Raw genomic sequence first — 23,871 nt, forward strand, 5'->3', positions numbered from 1 at the left:
TAATGGTGATAGTGATAATTTAGACAAACAGTGGAAAACAATTGCAATTAAACAAGAAAGCTCTCTTGGTGTCTCCATTTGAGGATCTGTGCCTGGAGTTTGCCCAGGAAGCCTGGTGTCCCTCCAAGCAGCTCACCATGATGTGTGTGCAGGTTACTGCAAAGGTTTTGCGCTGACAGGTGCCCTAAAAATAGGTGTCCTACTTTAAAATGATGTATCAAAGCAATATGCCATGAGACATGCATCTAGAGCTGCCTGAAGGCGAGGAATTTTGGGGTTTTATTTACTTGCCCTTTGGTGTTAGCATTGCCCTTGTGCTCTGCGTTCTGCTGGAGATTGTGTTATCCCAGGAGAACTGTGGGTTTCTGTAAAAAATACCCTCTCTAGCTGTTCCTTCAAACACGGGGCTAATTGGGCTCTCTCAGACAAATACAAATCCTCTTATCAGCAAGAAGATGTTTGTCACTGGTCCTCTGCTGCTGCTTTTGAGTTTTATGAACGTTTCACTGAGCTGTGGTAGGAGGAAAGTGTTCCCTGGCTTGATTTCTGGCGCCACCAGAAACTCATCTCGAGAAACCAGAAAGGATTCTTTGTGAGTTTCTTTGGGTTTTCTTGCAGCTTGAAAGTCACAAAAGAAAAAAAAAATGCAAGTGTTTTGAAGGAAATTGCCCTCTTAACACCTCCTCACCCTAATAAATTTATCTCCTGATAGAATTTGTGATTCAGCTGAGTTGACCTCTCAACAATTATCAACACATCAGGCACTTGCCTCAGGTTCTATTATTTAGTAGGGTTCATGTTTTTCCTCTTCTTCCTCCTCTCTAAAAAAACCCCAAACCTTACCTCTCAGACTGTTTCTTTTGAATCCATAGTTACAGAAGAGAATCACCCCAAGCTAGATGGATCTTTGTGTCTGCTGAGAATTTTCAAACTTTGAGCTTTCTAGGTTCTCCTGGGAAAGGTTTGAGATGCCTCTTTGGTTAAGGGGCAGAACAAAGAGTGGCTTTAAACCCCAAATTTATCAGTAGACAGGAATATAATTTGTTTTTACTACAAGTAATAGATGGTGTCTTTTATTAGAAAAGCCCACGGTGCAAAACAAGCAGTACCCTTTCCTTTCTCCCCACCCTCCGAAAAACAAAACAAAAAGCCACAAAGCAAAAAACTTCAAAAAACTCAAGCCACCCTCAACACCTGAACTGTGTTCTTTGAAAACCATGGCATTTTTAAACAGAAAAGTAAGGGAAATCCTAGAAATTTATATCTCACTGTCTGGATCCCTTGTGCATCCAAGATTTATGCATGTAGAAGAGTGACCTCATTGGCAACATACTCTGAAATATGGGATTTTTGCATGGAGACAACTGTTTATGTGGTGATTTTAAGGAAGAGCTGTCCCATGCTTTATTTCAGTAGGGAGTTATTATTGCTTGTAGTCTTGTGCCTTATTCATGAGCCAGAAATCCAGTGTGCTGCCTGCTCTACCAATGTGGAACCTTTCTCAGAAAATTCAAAATCTAAATAGCGTTGGCAAAATGACAATAATTTGCCACGCAGTGTCAGTAGTTAATTTTCAGGCGTAAATATTTAACTTGGAGGCATTTGGTACTGGAAGTGAGAGCAGCTTGTGCACTTGTGCTCTACATTGAAATGGACTTTTTTTTCACATTGCTAGGAGCTCATTGCATCTTCTGTGAATGGCATGCAGAAAAAAAATCCTTACTTTTGAGGAGGGAAATAAAGGAAAACCAGGATCTCATGTCAACTGAAAAAACAGTTCTTGAAAACGATATTTTGTTTAGATTTAAAAAAAAAAATGTTTAATCTCAACTATGGCAAACAAGCTGTCTTAAATCATGTGTTTTCTATATGCGTGTATGTCCTGAAACTCCCAAACAATTTGCAGGAGAAATTCTTAACTCTCTTATCTGGACTGGAAACTACACTGAGTCTTAGCCTGATGTGATATTTAAAAGTGTACGCATCTATTATAAATTTTCTTATAGAAAAAGCCCTAGTTCAAGTTGCAATCCAGCTTTCATTATAATTCCTACCTCTGCTTACAGAATGCCTTCAGAAAAACCTTCTGTTTGGGGGAAAGAAACACCTAGCATCACTTTAGCTGTTAGAGATCAGAATGAATGCCTTGTCAATTTTTAAAAATAGGCTAATAAGGAAAAATATCCAAATCATGCTTAATAGAAAGAGTTTTAGGTGAGTGCAGCCTTGTATTTACTGCAGGAAGGTTCTAGGCATGGCAACTGAAAAGTTACTAAAGATTTCTGGAAAAAAACCTGCTTTCTCATATAGATAAGTGGGTTTATTTCATGTCAAGATTTTAAATTTTGCGTGCGACTGGTTGTTGTCCTGAGATACTAGGGTTAGTCTGTTAGGCTTTTAAAATGTAGGCTTTAGAAAGTCTATTAGGCTAAAATTTAGGCATTAGAAAGTCTATTAAGCTTTTAAAATTTGCCAAGTGAGGTTTTAAAGCCAAAGAAAGAGTTCCAGGCTGATGGTCCTGAGCATCCCCATCTTCCCCCTGCTGTGAGGTGATGAACACAGCCATGGAAATAGGAGCTTTAGGAGGTGCTGCTGCAGCTGATCCTCTAAAGGCTGGAGTGAAGAAGGGTTTACTCAGAGGGGTCTCTTTTGATGGGCTAGCTGGTGAAATAAATACATTATCTTTCTGTGCACAGGCTTTTCTTCATGTCAAACTTGCTTTAAATGAACAAAAGAAACTACTGCTCCCTAGAAACCTCACCTTGGGTGTGTGATTGCAGGTAGAGATTTTTGCTGGCCTGGTCTGACAGACTTGAGAGTGTGGAAGGTGCAGCCTGAGTTTTTCTTACTGCAAAACCCCTTGCTTATTGCCTGTGAGTTTGGTGATAGATATGACCTTTCTGTTCTTTGAAGTACATACATATATGCCTAAAAAATATATATATATCACATATATACACATGCTTCAAGGCTGTTATCATGCCACCCTCCCCTCCCCAGGAACAGCAGGCTGAGTCCTGCCATTCCCATTCCTGTGGCTTTGCCTCGTGGCTGATGTTTTCCAGCCTTTGGGTTGGTTTCCCTGCCCACTTTGGGCAGCCTGACCTGAGCTAGTCTGTCTGGGGTGGGGAAGCCACACCTGCAAACCCACTGCATTTCAGCTGAAGCCCTGCCAGTGCCCAGCTGAGGGGAAGGGTTACTCGTAGTGCTGCATGGCTTTTATCCCTGTTTATGCACTACATGGCTATGACTGCCTTTTAATGGGAAGAAGGCAGTATGACAATATCAACTTCTGCTCTGTTGTATGACAGTATCAACTTCTCTTCTGTTGGGGATCCAGTGTAAATCCCCAAGGCTTTTCTGAACATAATTTGGGCAGATGATTCATTTTGCTTAAATACTTTGCATTTGTCCCTGCTGAACTCCATCCTCTTTTAAAGACTTTTTCTTCAATTCATGGAGTTAATTTTAAATTCAGATCCTGTCCTTCAGTGTATTTGCTTTACCTCCCAGCTTCACAGTTACCTGCTTGTTTAATAACACTATTCACTGTTTAATCATCCAGATCATTAATTGAGCAGAATCAAATCATGGAACAGAATCAGATCCTGGGCAGGCTCTTGGGTACCTCCCTGTGACACATCCTCCAATTTAGATGTACAGCAATGATAACAGCTCCCAGGCATCCACTGGTTTCATATTCCTGACATACCAATTTTTTTTTTGCTTGTATGTCCCTAGAATACTTATGAAACTATCATACAAGGCCTCATAGAACTATTAATAAAATCAGGAGGTATGGACCCTACTGTTTCCACCTTGCCTGTGAATTGCTCAGTTCTGGAGGAAACTGGTTTTCTTTGAAGCAATGTGTTCATGACAGGTCTATGTCTCTTGCTCCTCGTTTTCTACTTGTCCTACAAGTACTTGCTGATGCTTGTTTATTTTACTAACTTCAGGTCTTTTTTTTTTTTTTTCTTTTTTGAAAATGGAGTTAATCTGGATGTAAATTTGCCCTCCTTCTACTTTTTTTTTTTTTTAACTGGGATTTCCTCTTACCATTTCTGAGTCCTCTGAGATCTCTCCTGTCTTCCATGAGTTCAAGGCATCAGCCAACAGCTTTGACATAACTTCAGAAAGTGCTTTAAATATTCTAGGGCTTAGTAAGGTGCAAAGTAGCTACCAAAGTACCTGAAAGCATAGACATTATCCAATGACTTGTTTCCCTTTTACAGTAGGAAACAATACCTGTTTTGGTTTGGGGTTTATTTGTGTTAGTCATCAGCTCTTGATGGTTTTTGTTTTTTTAGTAAAAATTGATGCAAAAATGTCATGTAATACGTAATCCCTCTTGGAATCATATGCTCTCCCTTTTCCATGGGATCAGTGTTTTCCACATTCCTCCTCATTAGCAGATGATCTCATACACAGACTTTTTTTTGGTGTTGTTCTTCATGCTTCTGATTTTGACACCTCTCACTTCAATATTTTATAACATTTTTCCCATGGGCTTGAACTGGTCTCACACATGATCTTAGCAATGTGACCAGTTTCCTACTTCCTATTTGCAGTTAAGACACTGAGTTAACCAATCTCATCTTTTACTGTACCCAGCTCTCCTCTGCTCTCGGGGAAAACACAGCAGTTTCAAGGTGTGCAATTTCAGGATCTGTGGTTTTTAAAGTGTTGGGGGAAAAAAATACATTCCACATCAGGATTGGTCAATTTTTCATTTATATAATTAATCTAAGCACAAATTTTTCTAAAATAAATGTATGGCTAGATAGAGGATGCAAAACCCCTCAGAAGCTGTGATTCCATTGTGTCATTAACTTGCCCATTTCTTGTATCAAATGATCACTGCATAGTTGGAGTTTTTTATGATGCTTTTTTAAGCTAGTAATAGGTGGCATGACCGATGGTACTAGAATTCAAATACCACCTAAAATGGTCATCACCATGTATTTCAATAGTGGTTTTGGTAATGACAATTTTGGTGATTTAGTTGTGAGCTTTCAGCATTGGGTACTTTGTGCAACGTGGTTCATTTCCTGTCGTAGAGCAACCTTGCCTGTTACTTTTGTGACTTAACTCTGATTTTTGAGACCTGTGTTTCTGTTGTTTCTGCATCTGTTTTAGTTCTACAAGTCTGCATTTTTTTTTTTTTTTTTAGAAGTGAGTCTTTCCCAAAGACTTTGTAATCAAACTTGTTCAGATATATGGACTTTTCTGTTTAATTATATTCAGATACTTAAATTCATGATCCGTAGCACAGAAGGGCTTGAGAGGGCAGAATTTTGTGTGCCATCTGGACACAGTCAACAGTAGAAATTGTTGCTGAAGGGTGGTGGGGATTAGCAGGGTGATGATGCTGTGGATCACAGTGCTTAGTGAGTTATTGCATTTGGGTGGGGGCTCAATCTCCATTTCCTAGTTCTAGTCAACATCCAGCTTAATAATGGTGTATTTGATAGTGTGAAACTTCATTTGTAGCGGGGAAATTGAGTGGAGTATTTCACTGCTACACTGCAAAAAGAAAAAAAAAAAAAACAACCCAAACCAAATCCAGTAACTGCAGCTCTCAGGTTGCAGCAGTTTTGTGGTGGGGGAGAAATGAGTGCTGTCGGTGAAATTTCAGCATTTCGTGCCTCATGAGTTCAGCAGGAACTGTGTACTCCTTACCTCCCGGGAATTAACCCTAAGCATTTAGATTATAGGGTAGAATTTCATTCTCCCTGAAACTTTGGCTATGCTGTCTTTGAAAATATTTTGCTCAGTTCTTGAATGTAGCTGTGGGGGCTTCTCTCTTTTATTCAAGATATTTCTATAAAGTACTCCCAGAACAAGTCTCTTGTCATTGCCATTTCTCATTTACTACAGATCCTGTCTGCGGCCTCAGAGCTTCATAAAACAGACAGATCTTTATCAGTAATCGATATTTGTAATATTTGTTAATATAAATCTGCCATTATTAGCTCATCATTTGAAATTAATTTGAGACAAAGCACTTTATTATGGGACTGCTGATCATAATAGAAGGGAAACCAATAAAACAACCAAAAGCTGGTTCCTTAATTTTGCTGGCACATCAAAGTCAAACGCATGACTTGGATCCTCGTGTGAAACCTAACTAATAAGTAATAGTGATGAAACCTGATGCATTCCCAAATTGCAGAAAAGTCTTCATTAAGAAGCAGCAGCTGTTTATTTACAGGAGCACATGGTCTAGTCAGCATGATAAGACCACTGTGGAGAGAGATCAGCAAGTTTGCTTTTACTGGAAAACACACATCTTTCTTCTCCACTGTAATGGGTCAGTATTAAAGAAGAGCTGGAGTTGGAGAATAGAGTGATTTTCCATTTATTTTTCCTTTCCAAGATGCCTCAGGCTAGGGAGGTCAAATAGATGCTAAGAGAAAAACTGCATCTGGAACAAGCCTGAAAATAAATATGTATCCATGAGTAGTGCTGTGTACAATTTGCTTAGCCTTGGAAAACTAAGTTTGTCTGCCACTTGATTGCCTGCTTCATCGAGGAAATCTGCTTAGCCTGTAGGATTCTGAAAGCTCTTTTTCTTCATTTTCAAAATGCCAGGGTTGTGAATTAACCATTTCCCATTTCTTGTTTCTTTCAGCTTTCCCTTTCTCATATTAGAGTCACGTTACTCATCAGCTTCCTTTGGCCAGTTTGCAGCTAGGAGGTTTCTCAGTGAGCAGAGACAAGCTCTGGATTTCCCTGCTCTGTAATGAGACTGTAACAGCCTGAAAATCTTATGGCAATGCCTGACATAAAATAACATCTGACTCTATCATGTCCTTCCTTGTGATCCAGTGAGATGAATTTACAAATCTTGAACGCTTTCTAGGTAGAGGCATATCATGTTGCACTCTATGTGTCAATGTAATTGTATTTATTCCACCTGCTTTCATTCATTTGTAATGCAGTCAGTGCTGTGCTACCTTGGCACTGCACATCCAGCTATGAAATATGCTTCTTGAGTAATTATTTCCATTCAAGAGGAGCTTTCCAAGTCCCTGGTTTTAAATGTCTTTCATCTGATACTGTAAAAGAAGCAGTGTTACAAGTGGTCTTCCCTTCGCTTTGTCTAACAGACTGCAGGAGCCCATCTGTCCTATTTAATAACACCATATTTCTACACTAATCTAAAGTGGAACGTGGTCAATAGGAGGCTTTAAGCTTGCTTTGAAATAGATGATCTAACTCCTTGACTGGGTTTCCGCTCTCTGCCCCCTGTGTGTGCACTTTTTCTGAAGCACAGGCTGCTGCTCAGATGTCAGTGGAAGCACCATTCAGGTGCTTCCTGAATCAGGAATGGGCAGTCTCAGGAGTGGGCAGGGTTTTGAAGCTGAACTGTGGAGGAATAAGATCTGTAGACCTCTCAGGCCTCCTTTTACCTGTACCTCAAATTATGGGCCACAGGCAAACTCACAAGTCCACAACAAGTTAAATAGTCCCTTAAATGCAATACAGGACATACCTAAACAAGGCGTTCTTCTTAATCAAAGTCTGCTGTTGTGACTTTCTGTAGATGTTGTGTTGCACTTTTTAAACAGGGCTTACATTTTCTTCTCTAAAGTGTCTGGGATAAAATTCAGTTGATATTTCACAAGTTCTAGCAGAACTCAACAGAAGTATAGGCCGAGGAGTAAAGCAATCTGTTTTGAAATTTCAAAATTCTCTCCTCTTGAAGTGATGGAGGTTTTCATTTGGGTCACTGGAAAAACCTCATTGAAGGGGCACAGGTGCCTTAGCTGGAACATCTGCACTGGCTTGAAAGAGTGACTTTATTTTTTGTACTGCTAAGACCTCCTCAATATCAGCCACATGTCACCTGATGTGTATATTCCTTTATTATGATTAGGCAAATGCATATACTTCCTCACTTTTGGCTGAAGAAGCTGCAAGACTTGGGACTGCTAGGTTTTAGCATTCTTATTATTTTATGCTTTTAAAATGAATTTCTCCATTGATTCAGTAGTTTAACAGGGTATGGAGATAGTTCCAATTTCTAAATACATGGTTGGCCTGAACTCTCTGCACAGGAACGTACAGAGCACAAAAGCCACCAGCTGTGTTTTTGTGTGCTGGTTTCTGCTTCACTGTAACTTCTGCTCAGGCTGCTCTTAGACTTGTTTGCAGGGAGAATTAAGCTTATTGGCAAAATTTCACCTTACCTTCAGGTAATCTCCAAGAAGCATGAAGGTTTTTATGATAGGACTGTACAATTTCATTTGGGTCCTTTGCCATGTACCGGATAGCATCGTGCTGCGTATCTGAGTGGGAAAGCGATGAGGACTACCCTCACCTTTTGAGCTTTCAAACAGTCCAAATTGCAAAATACTTGGGTAAAAAAACAAAAAAGAAGGGATAGTTTATTTTCTCTGAATCTCTGGAGACTGCATTGATAGGAGGCACTTCTAACAGCTCAGCATCCGTCAGTTTTATTGGTAGTCTCTTGCAAGACAAAGGATTGCATAGTAGTATTACTTTACAATGAAGAATTTGAATTATCTACAATACCCTACCCTGAAGGTTTTAAAAAACCACTAGCTCCCTCTTCCGCAGTTTAAAAAATGTATCCGCAAATTTCTCTGCTTCATTTTATTTTTAATTTTTTTTCACCCTGCAGGTTCCAACTATGGGAGTCCCCGTCCAGCTCATGCCAACATGAATGCCAATGCAGCTGCAGGGCTTGCCCCAGAGCACATCCCCACTCCGGGGGCAGCTCTGTCCTGGCAGGCTGCCATCGATGCTGCCAGGCAAGCCAAGCTGATGGGCAGCGCGGGCAACGCCACGATATCCACGGCCAGCTCCACGCAGAGGAAGCGGCAGCAGTATGGCAAGCAGAAGAAGCAGGGCACCACAACAGCCACCCGTCCTCCCCGGGCGCTGCTGTGCCTCACGCTGAAGAATCCCATCCGGAGGGCGTGCATCAGCATCGTCGAATGGAAATATCCTTTAGCACAGCCAAACAGGCCTTTGTGCACATCAGCTCCTGGTCATGGTTGGGGGGGAAAGTCCATGCATCAGGTGGAAATCCATGCATCAGGTGGAAATCCATGCATCGGGTTGAAGTCAACGCGTTGGGTTGAAGTCAACGCTTCAGGTTGAAATCTGTGCGTCACATTGAAGGTTCCACCTCTGGGAACTGAAAGGGCACGAATAATTTTTGATGTCTTGCCTGAGGTGGTTTATGCTGAAGTGGGGGCAGGTGAGGAAAGAGGATTAGAACTGGAACCTTAACTACACCCCTTGTGAGAGACCACTAGAAGCTTGAATAGCTTGATAATGGTTTAGTGGTTGAATTCTGCTCTTTAAAAAGTACTGCCCAGGAAATGCATGGGAGGTATTCAAGGTATCTGGGGCCAGAACTATCAATCTAGGGGATTGATAGCAGCTCCTGGCTTTCCCTTTTTAATTTTTATTGGTTTTTTTAGAGGCGTCACCAGTCCAAAGCTCTACTGCTTTGAATCATACACTTTTTTGTTAAACATGTGACGTCACACTTTCTACAGTATGGAGAAAAAAATGGGGCAAAAGGACAAGGCAAAAACCCCCAAAGGGATGCAGTGAGACCCTGAGACTGGGCTGAGAACTGTTAATTATATTGGAATTCTGGTTAAAATCATAAGACTCAGTATTGTATGGTAAGGGATAATGGTTATCTAGAAGAAGGGAAAAAGAAATACAGTTAAAGTAACATGTCCAAATGCAGTGCAGAGCCAGATCTGACAGTCTGAACAAGAGACAGATGGTGTCACAGATGATGGATGATAACCACTGACACAGAGCTACAGAGTGAAGGGGTTAGTGCTGCTTGCCTGGAAAGTCAGGGAGAGTCTGATTATTGCTTTATTGTGTGCAAAGAGCAAAAGCCGTTTTAGTCATCCAAGTCTGATCGGTGCAAGCTGGAGTTTGAGTTTTTGGTGTGAAACTCAAGCTGAAATGAAGTATGCCTCCTTTGCATCCTCAGAGAGAAATCAGGATTAACCCTGAACAGTAATAACATGCTAATGGGGTTCTTCAGGAAATACAAAAGAAAAAGAATGTTTTTATGGGTAGATAAGCATGTCAAGGAAAGGCAGTACAGAACTTGGCAGTAGTTAACATGATAAAAAAATGAATTAAGGCATTTAAGACAATGTGATAATATTATTCCCTTGGGTGTCTGGTTGGATGCTGGGTGTAAACAGAAATTAGTATATCAGGTGTTGCTGACATGGACATACTTTTCAGATTGAGAACTTGTTAAAAATGCTACTGTCAATCTTTCAGTGTCCTTAAACTACCTGCCTGCCTGTTCCTTTTTTCTTCAGATGCTAATTTTTAATCCCCTGATTAAGTTTGCTACTTTTTATTGCTTCTGACATAAGTCTGATACTTTAAACATAAGATGATGGGTGATGACTAACAGGATAAAACTGAATATTGGTTTACTTAGCAGCACCCCAGTCACCACATGTCTTCAGAGCAACATTTGATAGGTGAATAAGATCAGCAGTGAATGATGGGAATGAGGTGCTGTAAACCAGGGTACAGCTGAGATCAAGAGATGACCAAACAGTGCAATTAAAGCAGCACAAAGATGCTGAAGCTTGCAGTTTGGGATTTTATTTGTTTTTAGGAGAGTTGATGGAAGTATTTTTTTTTTTCCATCAGAACCTCTCATTGGACAGCTGCAGTTTGTAAACCTGAAACACTTCAATGACAACAAGCAATATCAAAGGGTTGTGACAAGGTTTAGTTTAATTCTATATTCTGACTTTTCCTACTTGCTAAAAACTACTGAGAAAGACTTAGCCTAATTAGTTGTACCACTAAATTTTAAGCATAATAGATATTAAGCAAATATCAAATAGTACTTCAGTAGTGTTTCTTACCCAAATGTTAGTGTTAAGAGCCTGAATGAGCAATTGCATTCAAGAAAAAGTGAAATGAAGTAATTACCTTATTTTGCAAGGGTTTAGCTGTGTGTTTAATTTTCTGCCTTTTGTGCAGTGCATTTGTAGATTTTATAGAATTTAATGTTTACAGTGCAAAAAGAGAATTGAAGTGAAAGGAAATATGTGTAAACAGTGATAATTTAATGGATAATAATCCTGCCAAAACAAACAAACAAAAATCTGGGGGAAAAAATGACTGAGAAAATGAAAGCCTGTGGAAATCCAGGTCTTTAAGCAGTAAACATTCTACAAACAGCCTGGGGTACTACATAGCTGAGAAGTCTTATGATTTCTCATGTAGATTTCTCTTCCTGTCCTGATCTGCTCTTCTGCCTCTGCGGTACCATCTATCTCCTATTATTCAGAGGCTTAAGCACAGTAGTCTGGTGAGTCTGGAACCTTCTGACTCTTCTATATGTGAAATGTAGAATGTATGTGAGTATAAACAGCAGTCAGGTGCCTGGAATTCGTGTATATCTTGCAGCTCAGCTTAACATTCAAAGATCTCCTGTTCTTTCTGCTCAAGCCTGCTGAGAACAGCAGTCTGCTGACCAAAATCGTACATGCTGTGCTGACATTTGGCAGTCCCATGGTAGATAAAGTCATGCTCAAATGCACTCTGTGGCACAGGTTATGCTTGGCATTCTCTCCTGCTCCTCATTCCCCTCCTGAGTACTGGTGAGTTATCCCAGAAGTAGCCTCCAGGATGTTCTTGCAGGCCAGTAAATGTAGACAGACCGTAAATCTGGCCTCTGGTCTGAGTTTGGAGACACTTCACAGCAGCAGAGATTAGGGAGACCATTGGAGTAGATGAAGTGCAGTGCCAGGAGACTGGGCAGTAGAAAAATGCCCTTTGGTTCCCGTGGACAGCCGGGGGGGCACTGAGCTTGTGCAGGATTTCTTTGTTGAACTTTCCAAACGTTTGGTTTCTACCTTCTCCAACAAAGCTGATGCAAGGTTGAAATGCCTCTGAACTGTTTCTTTGTCAGAAGGGACTTTGTCTTTGTCTTTGTCAGAAGGGACTCTCAGCTTCCTGCTGTCCCTAAAATACTGAACTTTTGTGTTCCCTCTGATGCCAAATGAAATGCAAATAAGAGAAAAATAAATACTCCCTCAAATCATTTTAAAGCAAAACAAGTATACATGGCAATGTGCAGTGTAAGCACATTTTGGACAAAGACTTTTTTACCTTTACAAAATTTATCCTTTTTTAAAGATCTTCTAACCGTGGTTATTACTGCTTGAGCTCTCACTTTTAACTCCAAGATATGAGAGAGAAACTGAGAAAGGGGGGCAAAAATGCAACAACAAAAGAAAAGAAACCCCAAAATATTTGTTTAAATTATCTGAGAATTTATAAATGCAGATGAAAACAACCAAGAAAAAATAATAATAAAAAGAGCAAGGGCAGACATTATAGTACAGGTTTCTCTTATTAAAACTAGTGCAGCCTTGCTCAAAGGAAAATTGGGAAAATGCAATCTAAATAACTCAAAGAAGAAAAAACTTTTAAGAAACCTTTGTTTACTCTGGCACGTGACTGGCCTACACTGCTTTTGACATATTAGGAAGAATTTTGGCTGGGAGCTCCTAAACGCACTTAAAAAGGCATATGTTTCTTTTCAGAGTATAAGAGGCTTGGAATGCTTGCTTTAAACAGAGGTCTTATAATTTTTTTTTTTTTTCAAAATTTCTTTTTACTTTTGCGTGCTCATTTTGGAACAATTTCCTTAACTCCATTCCTCAGACCATTTGAAATAATTATTTTACTGACTATTTTTGCCAATTGTGTGGCCTTAGCTATCTATATCCCCTTTCCAGAAGATGATTCCAATGCCACCAATTCCAATCTGGTAAGTCCTCGATGGTGTTTAGTCTTGCTATTTTGAAAGTCCTTTTGAAAAGCGATCGTGGAGACTTGTGAAGGCAGGGAATGTAAATATATCCACCAAAGATTAGAACATCATAAAAATTGGTTTTTACTGCTATGTCTTGTCAATTCATTTTATTACCTGTCGCAGTGGAGCTGGTTTTAGAGAAGAATATTCCAAAAAGTTGCACAGGTGCTGTGTGTGATGTTGAGGTTAACAAATTTCAGCATGCTGCAAAAGGGCTTGGCAAATTTCAACCTGCAGGTATTTGTGGGAGATCTCTTTTAATCAGTGATTATCTAGTTGCTTTTGTCTTACCGTGTGCCATTGTGGAAATGGTGCTGTCCTCCTCTCAAGAGAGTGATGACTGATTAATGCTTGCATTTCAGACACATGCATTGGTTTGGCTGAACAATATTTGTGCAGTGGGTGTTTTTTTGTTTGGTTTGATGGGGTTTTTAAAAATTTTTGGTTGTTTTTGGTTTTTTAGTCATTCCCTCTTGTTGGGGGAATAAAGGTTTTCATCCGTCACCACTGATGCCAGTGTTGGTACTTTGGGATTCAGCTGTCTGTATAAAAAGGAAGAGTGTTTACTTTTGGCTTAGCATGAAGCCATAGCAAAGAATTCTGTTCAGTAAGGGCAAAACACAAACCAGCTCTGGAACACAGTTCACTGAATTAGCAGAAAACATTTTCTTTTTCCCCTCTCAAATATGTGAATAAATCTCCTACTTGTCGGGTTGAATCAGGATGAAAACTTACTCCCAGAATTTAGGAGCAGGGCTGCTATTTCCTGAATAAAATTTATTGAGACTTAAGAAATTTTGGAGCAACAGTGGAGGAGAACAAAAGCCATACTTCTAAAGTAGCAACAACTGGGGTAGCTGACAGACACTGTAATTAAAAAAGATTCATGCCGCTCTTGGAAATCAGTCCTCTGATTAAATCTCTCTTGAAGTTTTAGAAAACACATTGCAAACTTCAGGAATTGCTGAAACAATACTTTTATTCTTAAAAAAAAGAAATAAAAGAAAAGAGTAGTAAAAAACTTGTAGTGTGGTGCAATTGCACTGTAACTCCTTAAAGAAGTACAAAAAGAGGAACAGGAGGTGGTAAGTGATCGTTAACTATTCTCTACAGGTACAGTACACATGAGTTGGTCTTGTGTCTCTTTGGCTGTTCTTTGTTAGTGTGACTTAGTGTTTAACAATGATCAGTTGTGTGTATATTTAAAAAATTTCAGCAGGGAACCTCTCAAAAGTTACTGTATTTTATTTAACAAAAAACACGTTCAGTTGATCTCCTGGTGAGGAAAAAAGGTATGTTCATTGCATGTTCTGACTTACAGGGTTCAAAGAGGAAAATGAAGCAGATTTGAAGGTTAGAGGACTCACAATTTGGTTTGAATTTAATTGGGTTGTGTGTATTTGCCTCAATTCAGTGCGGAGACTGCTGGCTGAAACCAGGCTGGAGGTATCTTTGTAATTGAAACTGTTCTGCTATCAAGAAATATATGCACCTTGTGATTTGAGTTTCCATCCTGCATTTGTTTTCCAAGACATCTTTTGCATAATTTAGAATGCCTATAAAAACTCTTGTGTTATTTGTAGGTGGAATTTAAAAAAACCTAGCCAAGCAAGAGTTATCATCTCAGGAAAGTTTGGAAATGTTACAGCCTTGAGGATCAGGAGGAATTGTTAATTTACCTAAAGAGCTGTTTCACAGAAGTAGGGAAAGAAGAAAGTTAAATGAGTAATCTGCTTGACTCCACTTTGTTCTTTGCGTCTTCATGGAAAAAAAATAATTGAAACTGGAAAATGGGATACTTAGTATGGACTCGTGAAGTCAAGGCCCTTCTACATTATAGATAAAAGCCTGGAGCTGTGGCTGCTCAGTAGGCTGTGATCTCCTTTTAGTCTGTGTTTGCTGTTGTTGGGTTTTGTGTGTGTTGTTGCTGCTTTCTCAGTTTACATACATATCCCTTGGCATGTGCACGCCGCTATTGAGGAGCACACTGGGTACACAGCATGTGCTGCATGCTGTGAGTAAAGTCCAGAGCAAAAGGGAGGGGGAGAGGGGGCAAATGGGGTGAGATAAGGGTGAAAAAATGTGTTAGTTGTGTTTTTGAATGGAATGAAAGAATGGATGAGAGTTAAAAGTTACTCCATCAGGCAGGAATTGTACAAGGGTGGGACCTTACTGCCAAAGAGCCAAACTGCACATGGAAGGGACTGGAAAGAAGCTGGGGTTAATAATATGTTCCTGTAAAAGCTCATGTACTCACTTCATTTTATTTTCCTACCTGTGAGCATCTATTTCACAATCAGATTTATTTTGTAGCCATGAAGTCGAGGGCTGCAAAGGCTGTAATGTGACACAGGCGAGGAGTTTTTGTGTGCATGTGGGTCATGCACAGATGTGTGTACTGTGCAGAAAGGTGATTGAATGCACACAGAATTTTTCTAGCTGCCTATAACTCTTGATTCATTTTCATGTTGCAATTTAGCTGTTTTAGGGTTAAAGCTACCTCAGTAGCTCCCTGGTTTCCTGAGACATCTCTAACTTCTTGAGATACAAGAAACTATCTACAGAAAACACGATGGGCAGTAACTGTTTCACAAGCTCTGAAAGTGCCATAACACTTTTCCAATAAGCTGCCAGATTTGCCTTAGGCTCAGAGTATTCCTTCTCCAAAGTTTCATCATAACCTTTCAAATAACATTTTCTTTGGTGACTGAGGTTAAAATTCAGTCAATTGCCTTCAGCAAGCTAATGGAGTAGAGGGTGGTGAGGGAAGAGAAAGGAATCCTGGATTATGTGAGTGCCTTCTTTCCTTCTCTCTGTAAAAGTAGAAAAATGATGCCTAAATAATGCTTGGACAAACAACTGCTCTGTGTGGATTTCACACGTGACCAGTCATGGTCACGTAGGGCACATGCAGTGCTGTGTGCCTTCCCCATGTACCTGAACAAAACCAGTAACCTCTTCCATGTCTCCATTTGTCTTTAGCTGCAAGACCCATTTGATATGATGCCTCAGTGGTGAGCACTGAAACTAGATACAGAGGAGTCCAGTAAATAATTCCTTCCCTTTTGCATTAGCCAGGAATTGTAAATAGCTGTTGTGTATTGCAAGGTTGGGTTTCACACCACATAGATATTCTGCCTGTTTCTCTGCAATCTGTCTTCCTACAATAACAATACCTGTAAATCTTCAGGCCATTTTTATCAAATCTAGGGACAGTAACTTGGACTGTGAAGACCTTTCAGTTTTGAAATGAACATTTATCCTAAACCCCACATTTCCTATTTTTATGCTCACTGCAGTGTCTTTGTCACTGGCTTTTAGAAATATGCCAGAATAGTATAATGTACTCATAAAAAATGCTTGATATTGGCTTCAGAAGTTTTTATGTGCTACTTTTGTAGTGTTACTGAAAAAGTAACTAAAAACTATTGTTACTGGAAAAAAAGTACTGGAAAACTATTGAACTTTACACAGATGGAGGGCAGTTGTATTAGGTGCATTTTTTTTTCTTTCTTTTGTATTAAAGAACTTGCTGAGACTTAATTTAAATTCACAAATAAAATAAGCTCGTGTAGAACCCTGTGCAAAGAACAATTGTGTGTTAATGCAACCAGAAAAATTGGAGCTAGTTTGAGGGGCATGAAAGTCAGTCTGCAGCAGAGGCTGTGACTGATACGGAGGCTTTCTGCTTGTTGTCCCTGCAATTGTGCATTAGGACAGAGATAACATACATTTAGGAATAAAACTATAGACTGCCTAAGATAGGAAGCTGAGAGGAAAATGCTTCTGTCACTTTACTGGCAACTGCAAATGGCACAAGCCTGGTCATTGTCACAGCACGGCGATAACATAATGAGGTTAAGACCAAGGTTTACAACACGTTCCAGGGAAGGCAGCTCTGTTGGTTGTTTAGGCTTAGGGTAAAGAGCAGGGAAATCTTCCTGCTGTTGCTTTGCTAGCTCTGCTTTCCCTTCCTTGTCCTTCTTACAGGAGAGAAATCCTGTTGTACACTAGTTAAATGTAAAGAAAGATCTCTTGTGTTTATATGTGAGCCTATAATGGGACGTCAAGTTCGGGTTAATTTGTTAAACCTCAAATAGGACTCCCTGAAAAGAAAGATGGGATTTCTGCTTGCTTGTCAGTTCTTGTGCCAGCCAATGTTTGTGTCTGCCTATGGAAAGGGGGCTTGCCTTTCAGGAAGTATGGCTGCTTTATTATCTGGTCATTATGGGAGTGTCCTGTAGAGCAGGGAATTCCTGTATTAAAAAAAAAGTAGTTTCATTTTTTTTTTTTAACTATCTATTGTGACTATCTATTACATTTGACTGTCTATCTATTACATAGATAGGCATGTGGATGTGACTATCTATTACATTTCTATACATTGGCATAACAAACTTTAGCAATTTTTGCATCGGAGAATTCTAGAGTCACCACACGGAACAGGCTCAATTTTTCTTGTGTGACATCAGGAAGTGTTAGAGAGCAAAGTGGGGGTGAGGGAGCTGGGAAAAGAAAGGATGGCTTTTCTGGGTGAGGGTGAGGAAGAGCACTGCACAAAAGCTTTTGGTTCTGTTGTATGGCTGCCCTCACCCTCGTGTGTGCCATTCCCAGGTAGTGAGTGAGCAGAGGATGACAGCATGGGGGGTGAGGGGCAGAGTGCACACCCAGCTAATGAGCTCTGACAGGTTTATTACCTTGGGCCTGATGCCAGCTCTGCTGCAGCTGGGGGAGCTCACACGGTTACAGGGTTTGAGCAGTGAGGGCTGAGTGACAGAGGCTGGAAGAAGGATGCTGAGGCGGCTGGAAAGGGACTGGAGTCAGGATGAGAAGAAAGGAAATTGTGCCAAATAATCCTTGAGGGTTTCTTCCAGAAAGATTGTGAATCACTGTGTGATTCTGAGGAAGCTGAATGTAATGGAATTTAGGCTCAACATTTCCCAAAGTTTTCGGAAACCCTGCTTCTGACAGGGTGATACTCAGCACCCCTAGCTGCAGAGAAGCACAGGTGGAAGAATAAGCATGGGGTTTAAGAGGGAGGCATTCAACTTATGTTCTGGTCCTGGTATTGGCAATCTATGTGGCCTTGGATAAATTGCCATCTCAATTTTTCCGTCACACCACTACAAGAAATGCTGTAAAAAATACTGTAAGGCAAGAAGAAAATCCCTATCAGTCAATTCCAAGATAGTAGTCACTAACCAGAAAAGAAATATAAAAAATAGGTGTTTTGTTGTTTTTTTTTTTAAGATAGTCTTGTCATTTCCTAGGCTTTGTGGAGATGAAACTGGTAAAGCAGAGACTGACACATGTGTTACTAGTGGGAACAAAGCTGTTGGATTCAGACTCCTGACCAAATCCCAGCTTCTCTTTGTACCAGTGGCCCCAGAGTCCTCATCCAGTGTGTGCTTGTTGGTGTTTGCCATCTCTTTATGGCATTTGAGATCTCTCATGGCTGTGTCCCCCCATATTTCTTTTTGCTTTTTAAATTCATAATCCTTGCCAAGTAATCCTCCTTGTTCCAGTACACATTCTAACAGACCCATCCCTTTTCCATTTTCCTCCTAACTGCAGTCTCCCTTCCAGAGTGGTTTCATGTTTCCCACCTGTTTTCTCATTTGACCTCAGTGCTCTGCTTTACTCAGCTTCCTGACCACTTCTCTTGTTAATTTTACTTTTGAATTCCCTTTCTTTTCCTAAATCTGGACTCTGTAACCAAGTAATTAATCCCAGTGCACATTCTATCTCCTTATTTTTTTAGCTTCATTCTTTACCCATTGGTCTCACATTGTCTGAGCCTTTTGCTTTTGAAATCGGTGATCTTCCCAGTCTGATGTCTGAACACCAGCAGTAGACATGGACACTCGTATGCACTTGCAGTAGGACTGTAAGCTGTGTAAAATGCAAGGAATGATAAACTGTTACACTGACTAATCCAACTCCATGAAAAGAGGAACTTGAAATTTGTAGGTTGTAAGTTTCTGTGTAAGTGATTTTGAAATTTTAGTTGTATGTGTTGGTTCTGATTGATGGCAGGTTTATCAAGTTAGTCCAAACATTAAACCATTTATCCCATTTTTGTAGACAGCTCTGATTACCCTTTTCCAGCTCTGATTACCCTTTTCCTTTCTTTATGTGTAGGCTTTCTAAATCTTAACAAGTGAGGGTTTATTTCAGATCGTAATTATTCTTGTTTATCAAACCTCAGGTTCAGTGTAGGATTTCTGTGTGTGTGTGTTTCGTTTGGATTTCTTACCACTTTTTTTACCTGTTTAGGAAAGACAAAAAAAATGTGGAAGAAGGCCAAATAAGAGTATTTAAGTAGTGATGTTTTCACTGTGGTCTCATTCCTCCCACCACAAAAGTAACAATCTTCTAAAAGCAGTGGAAATTTTCAAAATGGCAGGTCATATTTATTGTCCTTTTTGATAAAAGTATCCTTGCCCTTCTATAAGTCTTTGGGATGTTTGACTTCTTCTGTTCATGAGCTCTTCAGAATCTTTTAATGACATTAGGAAGGAAATAAGAATCTAGAAAATCTGGAAATTCAATTGAGCGTATTACATATTACCTTTAGATTCCTTTATGTATTGTTTATATTACACCACATTCTTGGGTTTTAAGTCAGGCAAGCTTCCCACTGACTTCACTGGAGAAAACCATGCACTAATTCAGTGCATGCCATTGACAAACAATTGCTGGAACATCGGGCTTTGCTGGCGTGTACAAAATCATTGACTCTGAAGGCAATGCTTTGTGCACTTGTTCAAACTAGAAAATACCCCAAGAACTTTTTGTAGCTCCCTTAGAAACAAAATAATGGACGTGCTGCTTGCCAAGGGACAGAATTGCCAAAAGGGAGGAATGTTTTGTGTGTTTGTCCGAGTTTTGACTGACTATTCCTCTTGAAGACAATTCCTATTTTCTCCTATGCTTTCTGACTCCTAAAACACGAGGGTCTGTATGTCATAGCAGCTCTTCAATCCTCCTGGCTGAATGACAGCCTCAAAACAAAATGCGACCATTCTTGGATTTCACCTTCAAAAATGCTGGACAATATATAATTGACATTGTCTATAATCTTGTGGAATGAAATTTCTTTTCCTGCTTGTACAATTCCCATGAAGAGCCTGTACTTAGCAAAGACATTTCTTGATGAAGAATATGATGCTGAGAGACCACTGGTTAGGGAAAGACTTCCAGCAAGCAGCAGGAAATATTCATTAATGTCTTTGCAGTGTGTTGCATTTCTGGCAGATGTTGGCTGAGCAGGTTATCTCCTGAAGACACCCTCAGCAAGTTCTGCTTCACCTAAGCCTAGGCAAGGGAGCTGGACCATTTTTGGACAGCAGTGTTTTCCTGACTCTTTGCCACAACCTTAACAGCTTATGATGATCTCTGGGACACCAAGGAAAGAATATTTTGCTCAGTGGAGACACTTTAATGGTGTATAGCTGTAAAGTTTGATAGACATGAGATGCAAACTGATGCCTTGGTGCTCATAGTGAGCTTACCCATACAGAGCTTGAGCACTGAGCAGCCAGCGGAGCACCTTTGAAAGCTGTTACCTTCCTGGGGTTGCTGCTGGCACGGTTCCTTTCCAGCCTCTCTAGCAGGGGTGCCAGAACCTTTAGCCCTGTGTGCTGAATTTGGCAATGGCACGTGTGAGGCGCCCAGCTCCCACAGCAGAAGCTTTCCAGAATGGAAATGAGATGTGTGTTCTTCCCTGGCTAGCTGTGTTGGCAAGTGTGCAGCTGTTTTTCAGGCTGTCCTGATAAACTTGCACTGGTGGAGAGCTTGGGGGTTTTGGAATTCATCATCTTCTGCTGGTTTGTCGCTGTCTGTTGCTTGTAAAATTTATATTTAGGTAGCTTATATTAGGAACTGAAGCAAACGTCTTTTGCATATGGTTATCTTCATCGGGTATGTTGAAATGTTTTTCTACTTAGCAATAAATGTGCTTAATCTTTTACTATGGCTCTTTGATCTGTGGCATGGTGAATGCTTTTTATGTGGACCTTTTAAAATGTTTCAGTTCTGTTACATGCCCTCAAATATAAAACCTCACACAAAAGCGGAACTTGAATGTAATTTTATTGTTGTTATTTTTATCCATTGAAAACCTCTTACAGTGCTGTTACCCGTGTCTGAGTCACTTTTAAACAAGAATCCCTGTTTAGATGAGATTATGCAGGCAAACATGTGGTCACAAAAGATTTTTTCAAGATCTAGTTGTATAATTGTTTCACAATCTAAACTCGTATTTAAAAATAAACAAACAGAAAGCTTCTCCTCATTATGGTCATCAAGATAATGCCTGAATCTGTACAAAAGGCACATCAATGCCCTTCAGGAGCAGTTGGCTGAGATGAAAAATGTGAATTGAAATAACATCAAAGGGAATGCACAGCTTCTATAGCAGTGGCTAAATCATGACAATGACAAAGGAAGGTCTCACACACAGGATTGGTGTCACTGTGGTGACAGGTATTGGGGCATTTAATTGTTAAGGGTTGTTTTGCTGCACAACAAGGAAATCTGCTGCTTCTGCTCTTTAAAATCACTGCTGTCCATGCCACAAAGGGAAGGAAATAGAGGAATTCCAGCTTCCCACTTCTGTTAAACACCTCAGGTGCCTCCTGAGTCCAAGAACCCAAGTGAGCATTTGCTTGTGCAAATACTGAATAATCATGTGCAATTACATGGGTGGTACTGGAGTCTCATCTGTGGTTTTCTGCAAAATCCAGTGCTGTGAGTTCAAGTAGGGAGAGCAGTAGGTAAAAGCTGACACCTACATGGAGATGTCTGGGCTGGATGTGCAGTTGTGGTTTACAACTTATGTTGCATTCATATGGACCAGGAAAAATCTGATAAATCTCCTTTCACCCAAACAACTTGTATGCTAATTGTTATATGTAATTATTCATGATATATTCCTCCTTTATTCAACCTGAACCAAGTTTTAGCTGTGAAACAAGTCACTGGCTTTTTTATAGATCTTCTTGTTTAATGTTTTCATTTAATCCTACTTCTCATTTGACAATTACACAACTTTTATCCATCTCAGGGGTGTGATGCTTTCCTCCTGACATAAATAAATTCTTGTTTATAGCAGTTCACATTCCAGCATTGCCCTTTACTTACTCAAATTGAGTGTTTGCTACATTTTACGTGCTTTAAAATTACATTCCAGTTTCATTTTTTTTTTTTTTTTAATATTGGATATAAATCTTGATGTCCAGATCAGCTTGATCTCCAACTGCATTGTCCCTAGGATAAAATCAGCACTGCTGCTGCTTTGTTTTCCTTTGACACATCAGGCTGCTGCATGCAAGTATTTGACAGATAGGGGGAAAAGGAAGAAGCTGAAGCAAAATTGAGTGTTGTAGCCTTTCAGAGGCCATGAATATGATAATGTTTGAGTATTTTTGATGTTTTTCCTGTACTGAAATCTTACGGAGTGAAAGAAAAAGAGGTGAAAAAAAATAAATGCGGAAATGCATTTGTAACTTTTAGAAGGTATGATTCTGCTAAATTTTGAGCTTTCACTTAACAGTCCTTGTACAGAGGATATGGCAATATGAGGGACTGAGCAGTACAGAAGAGCAGGAGCTAATCTAGGGAAAATGCAGTGTGGTATTTGAGAGAAGTAACTGCTGATAAAACCCTGGAAATACTTCTGGTAAACAGCTCTTGAAATAAATTCAGTCCTGGCTGAGAGTTCCCTTTGGAAATGTTTACCTTTGCTTTCACATTTCAGTACGTATTGAAAAAAGAGACCAAGACAGATCACAGCTTGTGTTCAGGCTGCTGCTCATGGGTTTCCCTCAGTTCATCTTAGTCACTCAAGTCATTTTCCATGGTACACAGCTAGCACTTCAGGGCTCTGATGTGAATTTAAGGAGTGTGTTTTAAAGAGGGTTTTAACAGGTTTTAAACAGTGGTTCATTCCCACCTTCCATCACCCAGACATGAACCAGACACATCTGCCAGTTTGTGTGTCCAGTGCTCCTCTTAATAATACACGAAGAAAAGTTTCACTGGATGCAAACAATTCTTAAATAATTAGAAATTTCCCAAGCAGGATTTTTTTATCACTGGTTCTTCAGTATGTCTTGGGCTTTATTATTTTTTTTTAATCCTCTATTGAACCATTTCATTGAAGCAGAACTTATGAGGAACTTGGTTCTACCTTTGCTGGGCTCCACTTCTGAGCTCTTCCTGTGGGTGAGGGTTATGGATGTTTCTGGGTGATGCTCGTAGCAAGTCACACCACAGCTCTCACTGAGAGGCTGTATAATTGTCAGAGCTAGCTCTTTCCCCCATCATTCCCAGTCTTTTCCAAAAGCACCCAGTGGTGCTGACACAGGAGTTCAGGGGACAGGCACCAGCTGGAGCTGCTCCCTTGCCTTGCATGCAGACACAGCAGCAGCTGCATGCACAGGAGGGGAGCCTCTCCCTCTGCCTTGCACCTTCCCTCCTGTCTCACTGGGGCGGGCGGCAGGTCCTCTCAGCAGTCTGTGCAGGAGAGAAGGCTGTTCTGCCTTTGGAACAGAGCAGGTGAGGCCTTGCACCGCTCTCCTTTGGGCACCGTTTCAGCTTAGGTCAGGAGAGCGCTCAAAGCCGCCTCTGATGGAAGCAGTGCATGTGTGGATCTCAGCACAGCTCAGTTCAGTGACAGCCCCGCTGCTCTGGGTGCCTCTGGCTACAGAAACTGATGTGCCTTCACTGTTCCAGCCCAGGAGGCAATCTGGGATCTGCAGAGCCTTTCACCTTTTGAAAGCATGAAAATCCATAGGGAGCTAAAAATTATTCCTTTTTCATTGAACTGCTTAAAATAAAGTGGCCTATGACCTCTCGAAAGTATGACTGACCCTGTGGGACTAGGGAGAGACCAAATGAACTAGACCATAGCAGGAGCCAGAGGTGAGCACAGATTCCAAGTTTTAGGCAAATTCCGTAGATCAGACAGTATTTTAACATGGGAGGTGATGATTTCAGGCCTCTAA

General features: G+C 40.4%; 1 protein-coding gene across 36 annotated transcripts in view; it reads left to right on the forward strand.

Annotated features, from left to right (window-relative positions):
• CACNA1C (calcium voltage-gated channel subunit alpha1 C) overlaps window positions 1-23,871 on the forward strand; it is a 457,310-nt gene that overhangs the window by 62,935 nt on the left and 370,504 nt on the right. For all 36 annotated transcript variants that reach the window (XM_068191795.1, XM_068191793.1, XM_068191810.1 and 33 more), the window contains exons 2-3: window positions 8,651-8,972; window positions 12,712-12,817. In XM_068191795.1, the coding sequence (XP_068047896.1) occupies window positions 8,651-8,972; window positions 12,712-12,817 (428 nt within the window). The remainder of the gene's footprint in view (window positions 1-8,650; window positions 8,973-12,711; window positions 12,818-23,871) is intronic.

This window comes from Anomalospiza imberbis, chromosome 5, assembly GCF_031753505.1.
Source record: "Anomalospiza imberbis isolate Cuckoo-Finch-1a 21T00152 chromosome 5, ASM3175350v1, whole genome shotgun sequence".
NCBI classification, from domain to species: Eukaryota; Metazoa; Chordata; class Aves; order Passeriformes; family Viduidae; genus Anomalospiza; species Anomalospiza imberbis.